The 22,499-nt window shown below is 36.3% G+C and overlaps 1 protein-coding gene across 12 annotated transcripts in view; it reads right to left on the reverse strand.

The window, feature by feature from the left end:
• The window catches only part of HNRNPC (heterogeneous nuclear ribonucleoprotein C), a 67,423-nt gene that overhangs the window by 10,224 nt on the left and 34,700 nt on the right, over positions 1 to 22,499 (reverse strand). For 9 of the 12 annotated variants that reach the window (XM_037039771.1, XM_037039770.1, XM_037039769.1 and 6 more), the window contains 2 exons: positions 19,692 to 19,806; positions 19,062 to 19,109 (listed from right to left, as the gene is read on the reverse strand). In XM_037039771.1, coding sequence (XP_036895666.1) covers positions 19,062 to 19,109; positions 19,692 to 19,806 — 163 coding nt within the window. The remainder of the gene's footprint in view (positions 1 to 19,061; positions 19,110 to 19,691; positions 19,807 to 22,499) is intronic. The other 3 variants (XM_037039775.1, XM_037039774.1, XM_037039773.1) reach the window with 1 other exon arrangement.

Below are 22,499 nucleotides of genomic sequence, written 5' to 3' on the forward strand. Positions count from 1 at the left end.
CTAAGTAAAAAACACAGGTTTTCAAAGTTTCTTAAATTAGATGCAACAATGATCTTTGGATCTCAAAAACTCTAATAATAGTATATTTCAATCACTACCAATGAACAACTATAATCAATTTATTAGTAAAAATCTATATTCTCCTGGGGACATTTATTTAACATACCATAGATGTTTCCTGTCTTAAAATTTTGGATATATTAAAAGTTATTTTAGGTCTCTGTCACTGAGGACTCCTCTAGCACCTAATTTCATGGTGGCGACTGGAACCTACAGGAAAATTCAACAGGTGGCTGTGATAAAAAATGCAAGGTGGGAAAAGAAACAAAGAGAGCAGTCCCTTGTTTCAGATGGAAAAATTAGTGGCAGAGCCATATCTTCACTCCACATCTTCTGGCTCAGATCCTGCTTTAACTGAGACTTCACTTCTCTACCGTTAACATTGTTTCCCCTGATTTATCTTCTACCTTCTGCAATGTGGTACAGGCACTAAGGAAACTCCAAAGGACCAAGAAGCAGACAACATAGCAATTCTTTATATTCCAGCCAAGGTGGATCAGAGTTGCTCTCTCTGCTGCTGTCATTATGGTTATGAATGATGACCAACCATTCGCTACATTACATATTTTGTTAACAATTTAAAGACCAAAGAGGGAGCACCTGGTGGCCATAAATTGAATTTACACTCCATACCCTGGTTATAAAGAGGCAGAAGAAGGAAAATTTCTGGTCTCTGTTAATTCCATAATACAGGTCTTGGAATAACCCTTCTGCCAAAACTACTGTGATGGATCATTTTTTGTGTCAACTTGATTGGGTCACATGGTGCCCAGATATTTGGTTAAACTTTATTGTGGGTGTATCTGTGAGGATGTTTCTGGGTGAAATTAAGATATGAACTTGTTGACTGAGTAAAGCAAATTGCTTTATCTAATGTGAGCAAGCATCATCCAATCTATGGGACACTTGAGTAAGGGAGAATTCACTCTTGGCCTGACAGCTTTTGAAATGGCCCATCAGTCTTCTCCAGCAGTTGTACTGGAACTTACAGCATCAGTTTTGCTGGTTCTCCGTCTTCTGGATTCAGACTGTAACTATACCATACATAGCTTATTGACTGTGTTTCTCTAGAGAATGCTAATAACAACTAAACACTTTGGGGAGGAAGTAATTCTCCACACCCCCCAAAATATTAGGAGTTTATTATGAAGAAAAATGTAGATGCTGTGTAGTCAAAAATTAAAACAGCAATGATATATAGAACAGACTGACATCTGTCAGAATGGAGGAGGTATGAGGGCTGGGTGAAAAAAGATGAAGAGATTAAGCACTATATATATATAATATAATATATATTATATATACAATATATAATGTACACACACACACACACACACACACAGAGACACAACAGTATGGTGATAGCCAGAGGAAAAGGGGATGGAAGGAAGTAGAGGTAGGCAAAGGGTGCATTAATAGGGATAGAAAAAGGCTTTACTTTCGGCAAGGAGGGCATGATACAGTATGAAGATGATGTTTTATTGAGTCGTACACTTTAAACCTGTATGGTTTTATTAACCAATGTTACCCCCAAAAATTCAATAAAAAATAAAGAGAATACTGATGTGCTCTAAACCTCATAAAATTTTATCATAATTTATATGTATTCTAAAGAACTTACACAACTCCACTCTAAGAAGACAAGTAACCCAATTAAAAAGTGGGCAAAGGACTTCAACAGACACTTCTCCAAGGAGAACATACAGAAGATCCAGAGACACATGAAAAGATGCTTAATATCACTAGCTATCAGAGATGCAAATTAAAATCACAATGAGATGCCACTTTACACCAGTCAGAATGGCCATCATAAACAAAGAAACAACAAGTGTTGGAGAGGTTGTGGAGAAAAGGAGACCCTAGTTCACTGTTGGTAGGATTGCGGGCTGGTACAACCATTAGGGAAAACAGTATGGAATTTTCTCAGAAAACTAAAAATGAATCTGCCTTTTGGCCCAGCAAATCCACTGCTAGGATTATATCCTAAGAACCCTGAAACACCAATCCAAAAGAACCTATGCACCCCGATGTTCATAGCAGCACAATTTTCAATAGCCAAGTGTTGGAAGCAACCTACGTGCCAATCAGTAAATGGCTGGATCCAAAAACTATGGTACATTTACACAATAGAATTCTATGCAGCAGAAAGAAAGAAGGAGCTCCTACCCTTTGCAACAGCATGGATGGAACTGGAAAGCATTATGCTGAGGGAAATAAGCCAGGCAGTGAAAGATGAATACCATTTGATCTCAACTTTAACAGGAACCTAAACAACAAAACAAACAAGCAACAAAATATAACCAAAGACACTGAATTAGAGAACAGGCTGACAGGAACCAGAGGTGAGAGGGGAGGGAATTTCAGGGGAAAAGGGGAAAGGTTTACAGGAACAAGTATAAAGGACACATGGACAAAAAACTAAGGGGGACAGAAATGGAAGGGAGGTGGAGAGCACTGGGGGGTGGGGTGGGGTGGGCTGGGATGGGAGTAAAAGACAGAAAACTGCACTTGAACAATTAAAATAAATTTAAAAAAACCGAAAAAAGTTTTAGGTATATTAGTTATCAAGTAGGTAATTCAAGAAACTAGTTGTCAGATATTATTGCCTACAAAAAAACACATGAAATAATTTATAGGTGAGAGCAATCTAGTAAGATTACTTTCTTCCCAGTATAGTACTTACTAATTTATCAAATTCAGTTTTAAAATGCATTTGATTTTATTACTGCCTGCCTCTGATGATCCTCGAAAAGGGACTATTGTTAGAGGCTACTTTATTTGAACTTTAGAATGTCTGAGAATCCCTGAAATTGTATGCTAAAATTACACGAATGTACTCACTCATAAAATGTTAAAAAACAAAACAAAACAAAAACCACTAATACACAAACAAAAGGACTATTTCATTCTATATGAGCTAATCAGGACCAAATCTAGATAAAACATAATGTGCTTACTTCTGGGAACTATACTTTACATTTAGAGAGGTACAGAGAAAAATGTGTACAAATTCATGGTAAGACTCAAAAGATGATTTTAAGAAAGTTAAGATAATTCCAATGGACAAAAAAAAAAAGAGAGAGAGAGCACAATGTAATCTGTGGAACATACAGAGAGAACCAAAGAAAACAATGTGACATAACTGCAAAAGTTAATAAAATTTAAGAGCAAAAAGTGTAGATTTTCCCAATGTAAACTCCTAACTGATGATAGATTCCCACCACAAACTTTGTAGCCATCAGTATGACCAAGTATAGATAGAAACCAGCACACTAAAAGTTCACTTAAAAGAGTTTGAAATTAGACTCCCGGCCAAGATGGAGGTATAGATAGACAAACTGTGCCACCTCACACAACCAAAAGAAGGGCAACAACAATTAAAAACAAACAAACAAACAAACCAGAACTGCCAGAAAATAGAACTGTATGGAAGTCCGACAACCAAGGAGTTAAGAAGAAACATTCATCCAGATCAGTAGGAGGGGCAGAAACAGGCAGGCAGGCGAATAAGACTCACAGCCAGGCGGAGAAGACTCACAGCCAGGCAGTGGCTGGTGGAAGGGGCAGTGCCACATCTGCATGCTGATAAATCAGGAAGAACTACTGGGGAGCAAGAGAGACCACCCAACCCAGGGCTCCAGCGCAGGGAAATAAAGCCTCAGACCTCTGACTGAAAACCCTGTGGAGGTTGAGGCTGCAGGGGGAGAAACTCCCAGACTCACAGGAGAGTTCATTGGAGACACCCACAAGGTCCTAGAACATACACAAAACCCACCCACCCAGGAACCAGCACCAGGAGGTCCCAAGTTGCTTGGGGGAAGTAGTGGAAGTGACTGACAACCATAAGAGTGGAGCAAGAAGCCATCGTTCCCTCTTGGACCCCTTCCCCACATACAGCAGCCACATAAGGTGCCCCATCCTGGTGAACACCTAAGGCTCTGCCCCTTACTATGTAAGAGATGCATAAATTAAAAAAAAAGTTTTTTAAAGGCCAAGAAGGGTGGAGAAAAAATACAACTAAGTGACGAAGAGACAGCCAACCTATCAGATGTATAGTTCAAAACACTGGTAATCAGGATGCTCACAGAACTGGTTGAGTATGGTCACAAATTAGATGAAAAAATGAAGGCTATGAAAAGTGAAATAAAGGAAAATGTACAGGGAACCAACAATGAGGGGACGGAAACAGGAACCCAAATCAATGGTGTGGACCAGAAGGAAAAAACATCAAACCAGAACAGAATGAAGAAACAAGAATTCAAAAAAAATGAGCAGAGGCTTAGGAACCTCCAGACATCTTTAAACGTTCTAACATCCAAATCATAGGGAACCAAAAGGAGAAGAGGAAGGACAAATTGAAAACTTATTTGAACAAATAATAAAGAACTTCCCTAAACTGGCAAAGGAAATAGATTTCCAGAAAGCTCAGAGAGTCCCAAAGAAGTTGGACCCAAGAAGGAACACACCAAAGCACATCATAATTACATTACCCAAGATGAAAATGAAGGAGAGAATCCTAGAGGCAGCAAGAGATAAGGCGACAGTCACCTACAAAGGAGTTCCCATCAGACTGTCAGCAGATTTCTCAAAAGACACCTTACAGGCAAGAAGGGGCTGGAAAGAAGTATTCCAAGTCATGAAATCCGAAGACCTACATCCAAGATTGCTCTATACAGCAAAGCTTTCATTTAGAATGGAAGGGTGGATAAAGTGCTTCTCAGATAAGGTCAAGTTCAAGGAGTTCATCATCACCAAGCCCTTATATGAAACGCTAAAGGGATTTATCTAAGAAAAAGATAAAAAATGTTAATAGTAAAATGACAGCAAACTCACAGGTATTAACAACCAAACCTAAAACTAAAACAAACTGAGCAAACAACTAGAACAGGAACAGAATCACAAGTGGAAATCACATGGAGGGTTATCAGCAGGGGAGTGGGAGGGGGAGAGAGGGAGGAAAAGGTACAAAAAATAAGTAGCATAAATGGTAGGTAGAAAATAGACAGGGGGAGGTTAAGAATAGTATAGAAAATGTAGAAGCCAAAGAACCTATATGACCCATGGGCATAAACTAGAGGGAAATGTGGGTGGGAGGGAATGTGCAGGGTAGAGGAGAATGCAGGGGGGGGGGGGGGGGGGTGTGNTGCAGGGGGGGGGGGATGGGACAACCGTAATAGCATAATCAATAAAATATATATTTTTTAAAAGTTTGAAATGAAACTAAAGCACTGAGTGAAGACCTGCTACTGTAAAAGTTTCCTAAGTTTGATTCCAGCTGATGCACTACAATCTGTGACAATCCACAACAATCTATCCCATATTTTGGGATAGATTTCCCAAAATGTCATTCAGAGTAAACCTTTAGAACACAACCTTTATATAACATCATATAATTTTGCAGAAAAGGAGTTTCCATTTTTATTTATATCTGGCCTTGTGTGGATTGAATATAAGTAGTTATACTGCATGAGCAGAGTATCAGCTTATGATACTCATGAATATCAGAGTTCTAAAACTGTTCCAATGTCACACTGGTTGGTGTGTCTCAGTGTTGTCCCACACATCAAAAAGTAGCAAGCATGATCCCTGGTCAGGGCACATGCCTGGGATGTGGGGTTTGGTCCCCAGTCTGGGCACATACAAGAGGCAACCCATCTCCTCTCAATGTGTCTCCCTCACATCGATGTTTCTCTCTCTGCCTCCCTCTCTAAAATCAATAAGCATGGCCTTAGGTGAGGATAAAACAAACTGTTCAAGTATCAACACCTTCAATAACTGGTATCTTTGAACATAATAAAAATTCTTTTTAACATACAAAATAATAAAACCCTGAAACTTTGAAGTTCCCCCTAATATAATTTATTTAATTATTTATTTATCTATCTTTAGAGGGGAAGGGAAGGAGAAAGGAAGAGAAATATCAATGTATGGTTGCCTCTTATGTGTCCCTTGCTGGGAATTGGCCTGCAACCCAGGCATGTGCCCTGATTGGGAATTGAACCGCAATTGTGTGGTTCGCAGGCCCGTGCTCAATTCACTGAGCTACACCAGCCACGCCCCTAATATAATTTCAATAGTATTTATTTTATTAAATCTCAAAGGTTTATCTTACAAGTGAATAGACTGACTCTGCCTTTATTAAATAAGGAAAAAATGTGCTAAAAAGGTCTATGGGACATGTTTACATTAAAATGCAAATACAAAATTACATGTCAAAATAGGACCCAATGCTCCCTGTTTTCATGATGTAGTTGAAATTCTTTTCTGTCTATAAATAAATGAACTATCTTTTTTTTTTTTTTTTGCCCTGGCTCATGCAGCTTAGTGGATTGAGCACAGGCCTGGGAACCAAAGGGTAACCAGTTCAATTCCAAGTTAAGGTACATGCCTGGATTGCAGGCCAGGTCCCCAGCTGGGGGCACTCAAGAGGCAAACCACACATTGAGGTTTCTTTCCCTCTTTCTCCTTCCCTCTCCCTTTCTCTAAAAATAAATAAATAAAAATCTTTTAAAAAAGAATTAAAAATGAATTATCAGAAACTGTATAATTTGTGCTTTTCTCCCCCTAAATTAAGAGACCAATGTCCAATGATATTTTGAAGCATGGCTTCACAAATACGCTGCCCTGCTGAGCCCTCAGAAGCCAAACTGAAAACAATTGTTCGTAAGTTACACGTTTTGCTAATGCGACCTATGGATGGAGTGCCAATTGCCAAGGTAAATTTGCAGTTGCACTTTATGTTCCTTAACTTTTTTTTCTTTCAATAAATATATTATTTATTGCCCTGGCTGGTGTGGGTCAGTGGATTAAGCGTGGGCCTGTGAACCAAAGGATCATGGTTCAATTCCCAGTCAGGGCACACACTTGTCTGGGCTGCAGGCCAGTTCCCAGCAGGGGATGCATAAGAGGCAACCATACATTGATATTTTAAAAAAGGAAAAGAACAAGAAAAAGAAAAAAAGATCTTATTCACTTATTTATGACAGAGGGGAAAGGGAAGGAGAAAAAGAGGGAGAAACATCCATGTGTGGTTGCCTCTCACATACCCCCCCTCAATGGGGACCTGGCCTGCACCCCAAGCATGTGCCCTGACTGAGAATCAAACCAGCGACCCCCTGAGTAACACCAGCCAGAGCTATGTCCTTCAACTGTGTATTGCCTTTACCCAATAATGCATTCAGGATATAGATTATCTATCTTCATGATAGCTAAATTAAAAACAGCAAGTACTGCTTAATTAAATGATAAAGGGACTAAGTGATAATCAGTATGATGTAAAGTACAGAATCATAATTCCATATTATGGTCACCCAAACTATCTTTAAAAAATGTAACTAAAGAATACATATAGAAATAGAGGTTACTAATGCCTGACTAGGTTTAGGAACCTTACCCAAAGAACAATTATCAAGGTTTAGGAACATGTACTCCTTGAAGAATAAGAATCAATAGTCCCAAATGATGTAGAACCAATGGTGTCAATTGACAATTCTTTCAGAAAGAATTGTTGATATTAATATTGAAAGGTATTTTTGCTAATTCAAAGACACATTTGATTAAAAACTGTCCCACTGATTTATTTACAACAGCTGTCCACAAAAGTGAAAAGAAATGTTGAATGTGTATACTCATTTGAAGATGCATAAAATTTTACAAATTTAAAAAAAATGAAAAGCTGCATCTTTAAGAAAATACAATGATTTGTCTTGATAGAGTCATTGGAAAGCTATGTTAATGTGAAACTAGATGTTTCATAAGAAAATAATTTGAAAATTCAGCTGAAAGCTTTCTAAACAAAAATTATCTGGGTGATAATTCGCAGGTTGTTTTAAGTCCTAGGATCAATCCCTTCAGAAACAAGACTGGTCATGTCTGGTGTGGCTCAGTGGATTAAGCTTCAGCCTATGAACCAAAGGGTTGCTGGTTCGATTCCCAGTCAGGCCAAACACCAGAGTTGAGGGCCAGGTGCCTAGCAGGGAACACTCAAGAGGCCACCACACATTGATGTTCCTCTCCCTTGTCTGTCTTTCTCCCTCCCTCCCTCCCTCCCCCCTCTATAAACAAACAAACAAACAAACAAATTAATTAATTCTTAAAAATTAAAAGAAAGAAGACTGGACCCAAGACTATGTTAAGAAACATAATTTTTAAAAATTCCTGGCTTTGCTTCTGTTTACAAAACCTTCCATCCAGGTAATAATCTCTTCTTGGCTCCTCAAATTTCCAATGATTTATAACATCATTCATTTGTCATGATGTTTTCAACACACACTCTCCAAAATGTCACACTTTGGATCTTGTACAAAGATACCGTCTTAAACAGAGTGGTCCAATTTTTTTAAAAAGCTACAATTTTATAGAAGTATTTATGAAGAATATTACTTATAGATCATATCAAGAACATATAAGCCCATTCATTCCTATATTCTTCTTTTATCAAGAGAGGTCCTTCTTTCATTTCATTTATAAGAAAATTTCTTCTGAAGAGCTGAGAAAACAAATTTGTAGTTGCCAAGGAATAGAATAGAGGGAGAAGTTGACTACAANATGTTTTCAACACACACTCTCCAAAATGTCACACTTTGGATCTTGTACAAAGATACCGTCTTAAACAGAGTGGTCCAATTTTTTTAAAAAGCTACAATTTTATAGAAGTATTTATGAAGAATATTACTTATAGATCATATCAAGAACATATAAGCCCATTCATTCCTATATTCTTCTTTTATCAAGAGAGGTCCTTCTTGAAGTTGACTACAACAAAGGAGCTTTGTGGTAAATTTTTGGGAGATATGGAACTATCTGTAACTTAACTTCTCCAGCAGGTACATGGCTATGCACATCAAAATTGTACACTGAAAGCATGTATTTTATTGTACATAAAAGTTTTGTGTTGTCTCCATTTTCTGTATTTCCATTCTCTTCTCTTGAATCTTCTTGTAAAGTGTATGCCCCCACCATTATTAAAACCTACTCTTGTCAAAGTCACCCATGTTTTCCAAATTGCTAGAACAAACAGACATTTCTAAATCTTCACATTAAACGATTAACCGTCTACTATTTAGACACATATGCACATAGTTTCCAGGACACTCATGATTCAGCCATCTTTGTTTATTCCTTATCTCCCTGGTCTGTAAAGTTGTCATAATCTCTTTTCCATCTGTACTCATCTTTATAATTGCATGGCCTATATAAACTGAAACAACTGCTTCCTTAACATGTCTTAAAAATGTCTAATAAGGAACCTAAATTAACACATCCACACTTGATTTACCTATCAGTCTAGTTCTTTCAGTGTTTTTCCCCCACCAGTGTCTGTACATTCCAAGTTTCTAGTTTGCCAGTCCAAAACTTTGATGACATCTCTCATCTTTTTAGCCCTCATACTACTCTGTAAGCAAATATATCTACCTTAACTTCAAAATTCAACCACTTCTCACCACTCCTGTCACTCTCTGGTCCTCCCTCAAATGTTTGCCTAGATAATTTCATCAGTCACTCATTCTCAGAATAATTTTGTTAAATACAAAAAAGATCCTCAATCCTATGCTCAAAAGTCACCAGTGACTTCTCATCTTATTCAGATGAAAACTTGAAGACAGCTTAACATACTCTAAGTACTGTGTTCAACCCATTCATTTTCTCATAGGTCATCTATTTTTCACTATAGTACCCCTAGTGCACACAATAATGCCTCACAGTAAGTTCTTAATAAATATTCAGTGGGTTTTTGGGAGGCAGTGGGAGGATTTTATTTATTTTGAGAGAGAGGGGAAAGAAGGGAAAAAAGAGAGGGAGAGAAACATTGATGTGTGAGAGAAATATCAATCAGCTGCCTCTCAAACGTCCCCAACTGGGGCCTGGCCTGCAACCCAGGCTATATGCCCTGACCAGGAATCAAACTGGCGACTTTGATCATTTGCAGGCTGGTGCTCAAACCACTGAGACACACAAGCCAGGTCTTAACAAACATTTGAGAAAATAAGTGATTTCCTAAACTGACTTCTAAAAAAGAATTAACTACAGATTACATTATCAATAACAGATAATAAACCCAACCTAAGCTGGATTGCTGGGAGGACTAGTTTGCCTTTTTTCTAGTATAAAGACTCTTGGGAGTTTTACCCTTAGAAAACTCAGAAAAAATAAGCCAGATAAATAATCTTACATAAAATTGGATCAGTTTTCAAGGTATTTACTGCAAAATAAAAATCATGCCTTGTATCTATAATGGATGTGACTTCAGACTATTATAATATCCCGCTTCTTGTGAGGAAAATGACAAACACAAATTTCCACAGATTAATTTATCTTGCTATTGTTAGTACCATAATAATCTGTCCTCCGTGTTAAACTCCATTAGCCTCAGTAATAATACACAGATCACTGTAAGAATAAGTCAAATTCTCTTCAGTAGATTTTGTTTCTGATTCCTTGGAATGATTTAACTATCAACCCATTTGTCAATTCATTCCTCTACTCTTTTGACACATGCACACTTCATTAAAGGGGCAATCTTATCCTATTTATCTGAATTGTACCTTCTCCGTTTCCTGGGGAAAAAAAACCCATTTGTTTCCTGGATACCATCTTAAAGTCCTTGTCAGCTGTGCTCCAAAAAGGCAGTCTGGATTCTCTAACTTCTTGCCTGAAGGGCAGTCTTTAGTCATTACAATTCTCATACTGAACATTATTCGCAATTTACTCAACCCAATAAGACTAACATTCCAGCATTCTAGACCTGAGTAGTCACTACTAACGTGGGTAAATTAAATAGAAAATTCAGTCCTTCAGTCACACTTGCCACATTTCAAGTGCTAAACAGCCAGACGTGGGTAATGCCTACCATACTGACAGTGCAGATACAGAATTTACATCACCAGGAAGTTCTACTGTAAACAGCATTGCTCTAGAGTTTGTTGCTTCCAAAGACATCTATCTACTGCCTCAAGGTAATTTCCAAAGAGCACCTAGAAGACCGTATTTTTTTTCAATCTATAACCTATAATCCTTACAAACCAAATTAATGTCCTTAGTATAAATTGATAGTTACATATCTCCTAGGATCACAAAGCAGAATGGTAAAACTATAAAAAACTAAAAAAAAAAAAAACAACAAAAAAACAACAAAAAAAAAACAACCAGTAATAAACTTCAAAACTGTGCCGGATATCGTATCCAAAAAGTTACATGGGTGAGGCTGAGTGGAAGGATAGAGCAGAAAGGAAAAATGACTCATGGACAGGAACAGTGAGTGATTGCTGAGGGGAGGTGGGGGTGTAAGGGGATTAAATGGTAATGGAAATGTAAAGATTAAATTTAAAAAATATGTTATATCCAGAGTATATAAAGAAGCCTTACAACTTGATGACACAAAAACAACCCAATATAAACATAGGCAAAGGATCTGAATACATTTCTCCAAAAATAAACAAATAGCCACTGAGTACATGTATGCTCAGCATCAAGTTTTTAAGAAAACACAAGTCACAACCACAATGGCATATTAATCCTTGAACTGGAATGGCTTAAGTAAAAAAGATAATAAAACAAGTGTCAGCGATGGTGTGAAGAAATTGGAACTCTCAGACATGGCTGATGGAACTATAAAATGTTACAGATATATTTGAAGACAGTACAGCAGTTCCTCAGGTTAAATAGAGAATTATCTTAAGACCCAGCAATTCTACTCCTAGGTATATATTCAAGAGAAATGAAAACATATGCCCCCACAAAAATGTATATACAAATATTCATAGCAGCATTATTCAAAATGTGGAAATATTTCAAGTGTCCATGAAATTAATGAGTAAATAAAAAAATGTGGTACCATCCATATCATAGAATGTAACTCGGTAATAGGAAGTACAAATACATGGTACAATATGGCTGAACCATGAAATACTATTCTAATTGGAAGAAATCAGTCACAAAAGACATACTGAATGTTCTAAAATTACATCACGGTTATGACTGCACAACTCTGAATATTCTAAATTGAATTATATCATTTAAAATGGCTTTTATAATAGTATGTGAATTTTATTCCAAGAAAGCCAAGTTTGGGAGGAGTTGGTGGGAATCAGGGCACATGCCTGGGTTGAGGGTTTGGTCCCTGGTCAGGGTGATAGGAGAAGCAATCAATGGATGTTTCCCTCCCTCTCTTCCTGCTCTCTATAAATAAATAAAATCTTTAAAAATCAGAGGTTGGAGGGGGGGAGGTGTATATAACATCTTAGAGCTTGACAAAGTCTAACTGGATGAAAGAATGTCCTAAAATACAATAGATTCCTAAAACAGCAGAGGCTACCTTTGAATTACATGTTAATATAACCAGAACACCAGGGCCATATAGCAGATTTTCTGGTTGAAGTTCAAATCCATACCCTTCAAAAAATGTCTCCCAACTACAAGAATCCAGGAAAGAACAGAAATAAGAAAAGAGCTGTGCTAAGTGAAATAAAGAACATATCACTGTCAAAAATTTAAGTTCATATATAATCCAGTTTACATTGAAAGAATCTATGCCCTCATCTAAAATCCTCCTGTTAACTCTAACATGATCAGGTTCCCACAAGAAAGATACAACCAACAAAGGGGCTCTGAGCAAATGTAAAATTTTACCTTATGCCTAAAGTGACATTTAAAATGTCACTTTAAGTGACACATAGACAGGCATCGCTTAGCCTTTCCAAGTAGGCAAGAACCCTCTTGCCTTCCCCAATCCAATGGCTTTCCACCCAAGTCCAATGCTGCTCAGGAATATCAGAAAAATGTAAAGGGGTGGGGGTGAGTAAAAGATAACAGCTCCTCTAACCCCAATAAAATTGGTTTAATCTAAAATCTAAAACCTAAAACTTTTGTGACCTGGATGGTGTGGCTCAGGAGACTGAGTGTCAGCCTGCAAACCAAAAGGTAGCCTGATCAATTCCCGGTCATGGCACATGCCTGTGTTGCAGGCCAGGTCACCACCAGCTGGGGGGCGCTCGAGAGGCAACCAACAGACACATCTCTTGCACATTACTATTTCTCTCCCTTTCTCCCTCCCTTCCCCCTAAGAGTAAATAAATAAAATCTTTAAAAAATAAAAATGCAAAAATAAACATTAAAAATAAACAAAACTTTGTGTGCCTAGAGCAAAATAAAGCCTCGAGTATTAGTTTAAGGAATAGGATAGTTAGCTCTTTCACCCATCCTGCCTTTTCAATGGAAATTCTTCCACCACTATACAAACTATTTTTCTCTATTTTTGATCAGTATACCTTCCTGGAAAAGACTTGCAGGGCAATAATCAATAAGAACTTGGTTTCCCTCTTAACAACTCAAGTCCCCTAACCTTCCTTGATGTAACCTTTAATGGCATAATTCTAGCCATAAAAGAAAACCTCAGCTGTATTTGACTCTTCTCCCCAAAGCACCCACTTGCAAAACTTTAACCCAATAAATCACAGGAAGTCCAGTCTACCTCTCCATTCCAACAATCACAATGATAACTGCAATACTTACACCTTCCCTGACTCCAGTTTCTCTTTGCTACCCACTGGGCTGTTTCTAAGCATACAAACTCCTTAATATGTCATATGTAGCCCTTTACAACCCTCAATTCTTTCCAACTACAGCTGGCTGCCTCGCAAATACACCAAAGATATTCACAATTCCGCAGCTTTAATTAAAGCTGTACCCTCACCCTTTCTGCTTAAAAGCCCCCTACTTCTTACACCAAAGGCAAGTTCAAATATAGCCCTTTGTGAAACTACATGGGGCACTTTGAATCTCAAAAGGGAAGCTTATTGCTACCCAAAGGATAACACAATTAATCTTTCTATGAGACAATCCTATACAATGCATGACACATAACAGCCCCTGTTAATTTTGCACTACATTCCTCACTGTATATTATATTGCTGGCCACTTATTTACATGTCATATTTGATCTGAGCAGATATAGTTCCTTCCCCTTTCTAATCATGGTGAGCTGGCATATACTATACCACCTATAATACTATACTGCCTTCTAATGATTAATAAGTGAATAAATGAAAACTAATGTGAAATGATTTTAACTACAGAAATTTAAGAATCTAAAAAAGAAACTAATGCAAAGTATTTCAAAGCACCTGCTTACAGAAGTTCTCTCCCCATAACAATTTTTCTAGAAGCAACAAGACTCTCAACTAAGACATAAAATGGAACTGGATCTTTGTCAGGAGCTTCTAGATTTATCAGACTTAACTTCAATAAATAATGTTTTGAATAGAAGGGTGACTTATGTAACTCTCCCATTTTAATATAACCCCCATGAATATTCAACCTAAAAGCAAAGGCTACTTTGAGCTTATATTCCTACCACACACACAAAAAAATCACATTTGTTGTAACGTGCGTGGTTCGATTCCCAGTCAGGGCACATGCCTGGGTTGCAAGCCAGTTCCCAGCAGGGGACTGATCAGAGGCAACCATACTTTGATTATTTCTCTTCTTCTCTTCCCCTCTGAAGATAAATAAATAAAAAATCTTAAAAATTTTTAAAATAAAAATTACGTTTGTTAATTAATCTTTGGGTAATTAATTATAAACTACATGAGTTTATAGAATATTTGAAACAGCTGACAGTACATTTGAGGGTCAGATACTAAAAAATCCATTTAAAATGGTAGTTTCACATTCATTGACAACTTCTGTTAAAATTCGTAACTTCCACACCTGTAACATGAGGAATGGCTGTAAAAACTAGAATTCAAAATTCCACAAGATGGTAATAACAAAAACTTTCATAAAAAAATTCTTCCAAACTAAGGTAATCTTTTTAAAAAAAGATTTTATTTATTTATTTTTAAAGAGGGGAAGGAGAGAAACATCAATTTTTGGTTGCCTCTCATGCTCCATACCCCCTACTGCAGACCTGGCCTGCAACCCAGGCATGTGCCCTGGACTGGGAATCTAATCAGTGACTCTCGGTTTGCAGGCAGCACTCAATCCACTGAGCTGTACCAGCCAGAGTTCAAACTAAGGTAATCTTCTCCATTGAAAATCAATAACCTTACTGCAGGTGCAAACAGAAGCAGAATCTAATCCTGTTGTCTCCTTCTCAGAAGACAGCATATTAAAATACAAGCAACTCATATTTAAGTTTTATCATTTGATTATCCTCCAGTTTTAAAGTTATTTGCAATCTTTGGGAGTTAATTACTAATACCCATTAATATCCAAGCAAAAATACAAATCACTGCAATTCTCCTAACAAAAGATCATTAATAACTTCTTTCCTTACATTTAAAATTTATTTCTCTTCACAAAACAATGCCTACATTCTTAAAGTTTCTGTCAAAACTCAGGCTAATGTTTACAGGGCATAATACCTTTATGAAGTATTCTGGTCTACTCCCCCCAACTCCACTATGCCAAAAAAGAGAAAATAATAATAATAATAAAAAGAAGAAAACAGAACACAAATTTGATCAAGCCTCCAAATTTAGCTATTAATTCATAGGAAATACAGCTGGTAAAGGGACATGCTGAACAACACAAAATACAACATGCAAAAACAAGTCTACAAAATTGATCACATTAAGGGATTTTATTATTTAAGTGTAAATGATAGTGTTTATTTATGAAAAGTGTTTATCTTTTACTGCTATACTATTCTTTTATATATTTGAATTGAAAATGTTCCATAATAGAATAAAAATGAAATAACTACTAAAAAGGATGTTTAGAAAACAAATGCCAACCAGTCTTCATTTCACTATGCATTACTTTAAAAAACTGCTGTCACGTAGCTCAGTGGATTGAGCGCAGGCCTGCGAACCAGAGGATTGCAGTTTGAGTCCCAGTCAGGGCACATGCCTGGGTTGCAGGCCCACTCCCAGCAGGGGACGCACAAAAGACAACCATACATTGATGTTTCTCTCCCTCTCTCCTTCCCCTCTAAAGATAAATAAATAAATAAAATCTTAAAAAAACAAACAAACAAACAAACTGCTGTCACACAAAAAGAACCCTAATTATGCTAAAGGTGTTAGTTTTGGGGGGAGGAGTGGTGGGGTGACCATGATTCCCTTCATTTTGATATATAATTAGTGTCAACAAAATATGTAGTAGTAATAATGTATTAATAATAGGGTTAATAAAATACTAACTCACAAGTATGATTTGCAGTAACATTTGCATTTAAGAATCTGTGGAGCGTTTGATAAACATAAATCCTCATGCTCTAAAATGATCGGGAATTCTTGATTGTAAATAATATTTTGGGGTCATTAAAGTGCAATTTTCTCATTTTTCATGTTTTCTTCGGTCTCCATAGCAGCTATATTAGTAGGCACTAAAAAAATCAGATTACTGTATTTTTCAGACCATAACATGCGCCTAAGTTTTAGAGGAAAATAAGAAAAATTTTTTGAAGCCAAAAATGTGGTGAAATATTTAATGACATAAGTAACACAGTATTTCAGCAGTGTAAATGTAAACAGAACTCAACAGCAGCATTAACAACTACTATTCTTCCCAAATTTGGGGAGGGGGGGAGAAAGAAAAAAAAAGTGCATCTTATAGTCTGAAAAATACAGTTCCTATGACTTTGGTCAGGATCTGTTTTGCTAAATGACAAGTCCCTAGATTTCTCAGGTGCTATTTTCTTCACTCCATACCAGTTGCCTTCACAAACATAACAATAGGTATTAGATTGCAAGACTACAGAAAGCTGAATAAAGAAATAATCTAAAGTAAAGCCAAATCTGTTTTAAATATTTAGTATGTGAATTTCATATTCTTAAGGACATGACTTAGAACCACAGCGACTAAGTAGACAATGATTCAATCCCCATTAACATAGCCAGACTCAAGAGGTTTTTAACATTATCTCAGAGACAATTTCCCATTTTTTAATAAAGACTCCTAGATAGTTGATTTAGGATCAGTAGAACAACAAAAATCTTAACCTTAACTTGTGAATAGAATATCTTCAAAACAACTTCTGAGAGGAAACAAACACCATTCTCCCGAGTAGTTTTTCCATTCTTCACTAAACCTGTTCATTTTCCCACCACAGATAACAGTACTTGAATCAGCTCTTTACCAGCTACTACCTGCTTGCTCTATTTAGCCTTCAGAAATTTTTCTCTTGCTCCTTTAAAAACTGAAGAGTGAGGCTGTTAAGTGTGCTGCCACCAATTTTTAGAACCAAAAGGCAGTGGTAAGATGCGAAGATTTTGTTCTGCAAGCATCTCAGTTTCTTCACTATTCCTTGCTGTATCCTCTTTAGTAAGTTTTGTGAAATTCCCCACTGAAAAGGATTTTTCCCCAAACATATTTACAGTGAAATGATGGGGACAAAGTTCTGCTGCCTTACTAAGACAACTAAAAGAAAAATTTCAAAAGACCACTCTCATGGAGATAGAATTAGGGTTAAAATTTCTATACACAGAATTTAAACACAGAGTTTCTTATGCTAGACTCCATCATATCCCAGAAATTATATTTTTAAAAAATGAGGGTATTAAAATTTTCCTAAAAGAAGCCATGACATAAAGAAATAGGGTAAAAGTCATAGAAGTCAAACTTCCTTTTCTTTGCTAGCAATGATTCTCAACCCTACCTGGACATAATTTCTTGGGGGCTTTAAAAAATACACTCATAAAGAGCCTACCTAGAACAGCTGTATATAAATCTCTACAGTCGTAACTGAGCATGAATATCTTTTAAATGTGGCCAAGAGATCTATCTGCAAGAAGGGAGTGGAGTAAAGAAGAGCTGCTTCGGACACACTCACTAGGTTTCAGAGCCTTCAAGTCTCTCCACCAGTGCAAGTTTTCCCGTATCTGTTCTTTCAACTGTTAGCTCTGCCATTTTTATATTTTATTATTTTTCAAAGTACAAATCCAATTATTTTTCAAAATGTGTTCAAACATAAAAAATCTGAAGAAATCTCTAAGGACAAATGAAATAATCACTTGATGATGTATGAAAGAGATTCAAATTATACAATGAAGACTCAAACAATTTTACCCATCTTAATTCTTCTGTCCTTTTTTAATAACTACCATAGTCTGTGTGGTATTTCTCAGAGAGGAAAAGCATGCTCATTTATCAAGTTAAATGTATGAATATGCTCAAATACTTCCACATAATGAAGTTTCAAAAGTACCAAACCAAATATACCTAATGTTTCCTTAATATTCCATGAAGATCAATATATCGGAATGCCAATGTCATATCAACCCTTTTTGCATAACGTGCCATTCCTCAAAAATTCCTATATCAAATCTAAATCCATCATTCAAAAACCACCCATAACCTATCCCTACCCATCTAATTTTATTTCTCAGGACTCTCCAACAAATACTAACACTGTTCAGAAGGCACAAGAAGAAATCATAATCATTATTCCAAACCCTTTACCTTTTAAAACTGTATTACCACATTCTCCATTCTCTAATACAAATCTTAACACTTTTTTCACTCCTAAAGAAATCTGTATTAATTTATTACACATGGTGATTGTATCCTATTTTGTATTAATTGATTTGTTTAAAGGTCACTATAAAATATTTAAGGCTAGGAATAACTGTTTAGTTTTGCTGTAATGCCAGACAATGCGAAGTTAAGTGGCAAGTATGCAATAGGGAATTAATGAAGAGAAAATGGAACGACTATCACTATTTAAGTCCCATTTCATCATTAGGCAAGTTCAGTTAGTCCTTTTATTTGGCATACAAATTAAAACAAAACAAATCTGTGTCAGCAGCCCAGAAAAACTGGACATGTTCCAATATGAAAGATATACTGATTCTTTGAAATCAAGAGAAATGTCACTTTGCCTAGTCTACCTCTGACAATTTACAGGGAAGTATTTTCATTGTTTTGCCAGAAAGAGGGGACTTTGTTGTATTGCTTGTTACTACAAAGGGAATGTTCATCACTACAAAATAAAAAAATAAAATGGTTCTCACTAGGTGGCTTTTTACCAATATAGATAAAACAAAACACTTTGAACATACCTGTCATAATAATCCCGCTGAAAGTCATAGTCCAAATCAAAAGAGGAGCTGAAAAATGAATAACAAAAAGTATTAATTTGGAGCTGTTAAATGTCAATTCACAACAGCAGATGGGAAAAAAACCCATGTCAAACCAACCACAACAAATAGATCAACAGATTAGCATGGAATAACATACAATCATCCAAACAACATCATTAAATTTCAAGTACCTTAAGCCAATGAACATGCAGTGGCCAAATAGCAAATGTAGGCAAAAGTTAACTAAAATTCCAACACATAGCATAATTGCTAAAATAAGAACACTGAAAATTACAATAGTAAATTAAACATTTTTAGGCCACCTTCTTCCCTTTATTACTCCCCAGCTTCTTAGAAGCTAAACTCCTCTTAAATAATTTAATTTGTGCTATAAATACCAAACTACTCTTCAATAGTATAAAATACCAGAGAATTCTAATAATTCTCTGGGAAATGGGCAAAAAGGAGGTATATTAACAAGAAGTTAATAAAGCATTACTTTTACTCAGAAAAATACATGACAGTTAACCCTCCCCACACCCAGAAAAACAGATAGAGAAGATGCCCACTGATGGACACAATGCAGTTATAAACAATAAAGTTCCGGACCTGAGTAGAGGGGACGGAGAAGGGTGTTCTGGTACTGACCCGTACATCTCCGCTGCAGATCGTTTCACACCTGCTTTTCCTCGGTTCACTTTTGGCTCTGCAGCCAGATTAATATCTGAAAAAATAAAAAACAAGAACAAAAAGTTTTAGTGACAACTCATATAAATTGGTGGTAAGGGAGTTCTCATAAAACAGCTTTTTAAAGTGTACATAAGTCATACAAATCAAAAGTCTAAAACTGTCATCTTTCCTTATATTAAAAAAAACTCGCCCTGGCTGGTGTAGCTCAGTGGATTGAGCTCAGGCCTGCGAACCACACGATCAGGGTTCGATTCCCAGTCAGGGCACATGCCTGGGTTGCAGGCCAGTTCCCGGCAGAGAACACACCAGAGGCAACCATACATTGATATTTCTCTCCCTCTCTCCTTCCCTTCCTGTCTAAAGATAAATAAATAAAAATTAAAAAAAACAACAAGAATTTTTATAAGGCTAAGACTTAATCTTCCATCCCTTTGTCCTCTGTTCTCTAGCAAAAAAGTGTTCATTATATGTAACACATTGTCTTTGGTACCTCCTCCCCTCAGATCCTACTTCAATGAAACTATCACCACTCAGAGTTCCCCACTCTCTTCACTCAGTTACTATCACAGCAGAAAAGTATTAATAACTAACAGCTGCCTTTGTAGGAATGAATGAATGAGAGATTTTGTATGGCAATTCATTAATAAATATGGCTCATGTTATACCCTTAAAAGTCCTGAAGGAAAATCTTTATTCTTCTTACAAGAATACTCAGCTGTAAACTGGCACAAAAAAATGCTTGTTAAGATTATGCAGCCTTGCCCAGGTGGCTCAGTGGGTTGGAGCACACATGGCAAGCAACCAACTGGTGTTTCTCTGTCTCTCTCTCAAAATCCAAACATATTCTCTGGTGAGGACTGAAACACAAAAACCCTTTATATATGCATGTTCAAAACCACAGAGAAAAGGGAAATAAAAAAAAAAAACAGGGAAAATCCTGATTTCCATATGCAACAATGATTTTTAAAATATCCATGCCAGTGGCCAACTACTTACCCTACCACCCAATGCCTACCAAGGAAGAGTTCAACTCCCTCTTCCTTAACAAAGGAGGCCATTTCACTGAAAATTAATTAATTACTAGTAATTAATTAATTACTAGCCAAAGGCTAGCTCTCCAAAACTCAGTTCATCAAATGACAAATTAAAAAAGATGTTAAGTACATTGTCTATTTGCTTACTAAACAAGTAAGTCTTCATTTCTTGGTCCACTAAACTCGTATCTAAAGTTTATAAAAACTCTGCTTTTACAGTTTTGACTTTGAAATCATAAACTTTTATAACATTAAAAATAGAATTAAATTTTTAAAAAAATAATTTTAAGGTGTAAAAAAATGAAAACAATTAAACTGTATCAAGGTTGATTACACAATCTAATAAAAAGAAATTATTTAATGTGATTTTAAACTATAGTACTGAGTCATATATAAATTGCATTTAGTAATTTTAGTTTAGTAAAAATACAGGTATGGTTATTTTAAAACTGTGGCATAAAGTACACATACAATTATGTTTTCTCAAAAAGTGTTAAGTGCCGCTTAGTCTGCTCACTGAGTCTAGCCAGTAGCAAATCAAGTGCAGTAGTAATAAACACTCCTGATATACAGATAGTGGTTTCTAAATAATCCCCATTAAAAGGAGCCGAGGCTCTTCGACAAAAGTGGCAAATTCCAAGTTTAGGTGAAAATACATACCATACGACCTGGAGTATCTTGTGGTGCCAGAAAACAAGGAAGTAATACATTATTCCATTGGGAAAGTCTCAAGGATAAAGGGACCAAGATAAAGATGATCCACTGGCCAAAATATTCTGAGCTCCTAAGATTGATTTGCAACAGACTAAAAGCAAATCTATTTAAAATACATGAATTCATGACACTAAACAAAAGCAATGACTATATTTAAAGGATGCTACAGCATCAACTTATTACACCAAAATTTGAAAAGATTTATCCTGCCTTTCCAATTTGAGGAGTATTTTTGTTTCCTTTTAAACTTTATTTTATTTTTGATGGGAGGAAGAGAGAAAGTGAGGGAGAGAAACATTGATTGGTTGCCTCCCACATGCCCCCAACTGGGGATCTGGCCCACAACCCAGGCATGTGCCCTGACAAGAATCAAACCAGTGAACTTCTGGTTCGTAGACTGATGCTCAATCCACTGAGCCACACCAGTCAGGGCTGAAGAATATTTCTGAAAAATCAAATATTAACAAGAAGTTGTTCAGTTTATAAAAATTACAGTTAATAAGTACAAAAGGGATTAGAAAACCTACTATTTGAAACTGCCCAATGAAAGCATGGGAAACTTGCTTTCATTACAGACCCCCCAATTACCTAAGCATGGGGAACTTCATTACAGACAGGTGATAAATTTTTCTTAATATCACCAAAAATGGATAAATCATGTTAGGCCATCTGATGTTGTACAGTATGAAGTACATAACACCACCCATTAAATATTTTCAGCAAATGAAATAGAATCTGAATTAAATCAAGCCTTTAGACTTGCAGACTCTAAGACATTAAGCTGCTAGACACATGTGGCTATTGAACATTTGAAATACATTATGTCTGAATCCAAATATACATCCTGGACTTCAAAATTTTATATGAAAACAGAATGTAAAATGCCCCAATCATATTTTTCAATGATTGCATAATAAAATGACAATATTTTGGGTATACTGGGATCAAGTATATTACTAAAATAATTATCACTTGTTAT

The sequence above is a fragment of the Sturnira hondurensis genome, unplaced genomic scaffold (genome assembly GCF_014824575.4).
Source record: "Sturnira hondurensis isolate 20B ecotype Veracruz unplaced genomic scaffold, ASM1482457v3 Scaffold0025484, whole genome shotgun sequence".
NCBI lineage: Eukaryota > Metazoa > Chordata > Mammalia > Chiroptera > Phyllostomidae > Sturnira > Sturnira hondurensis.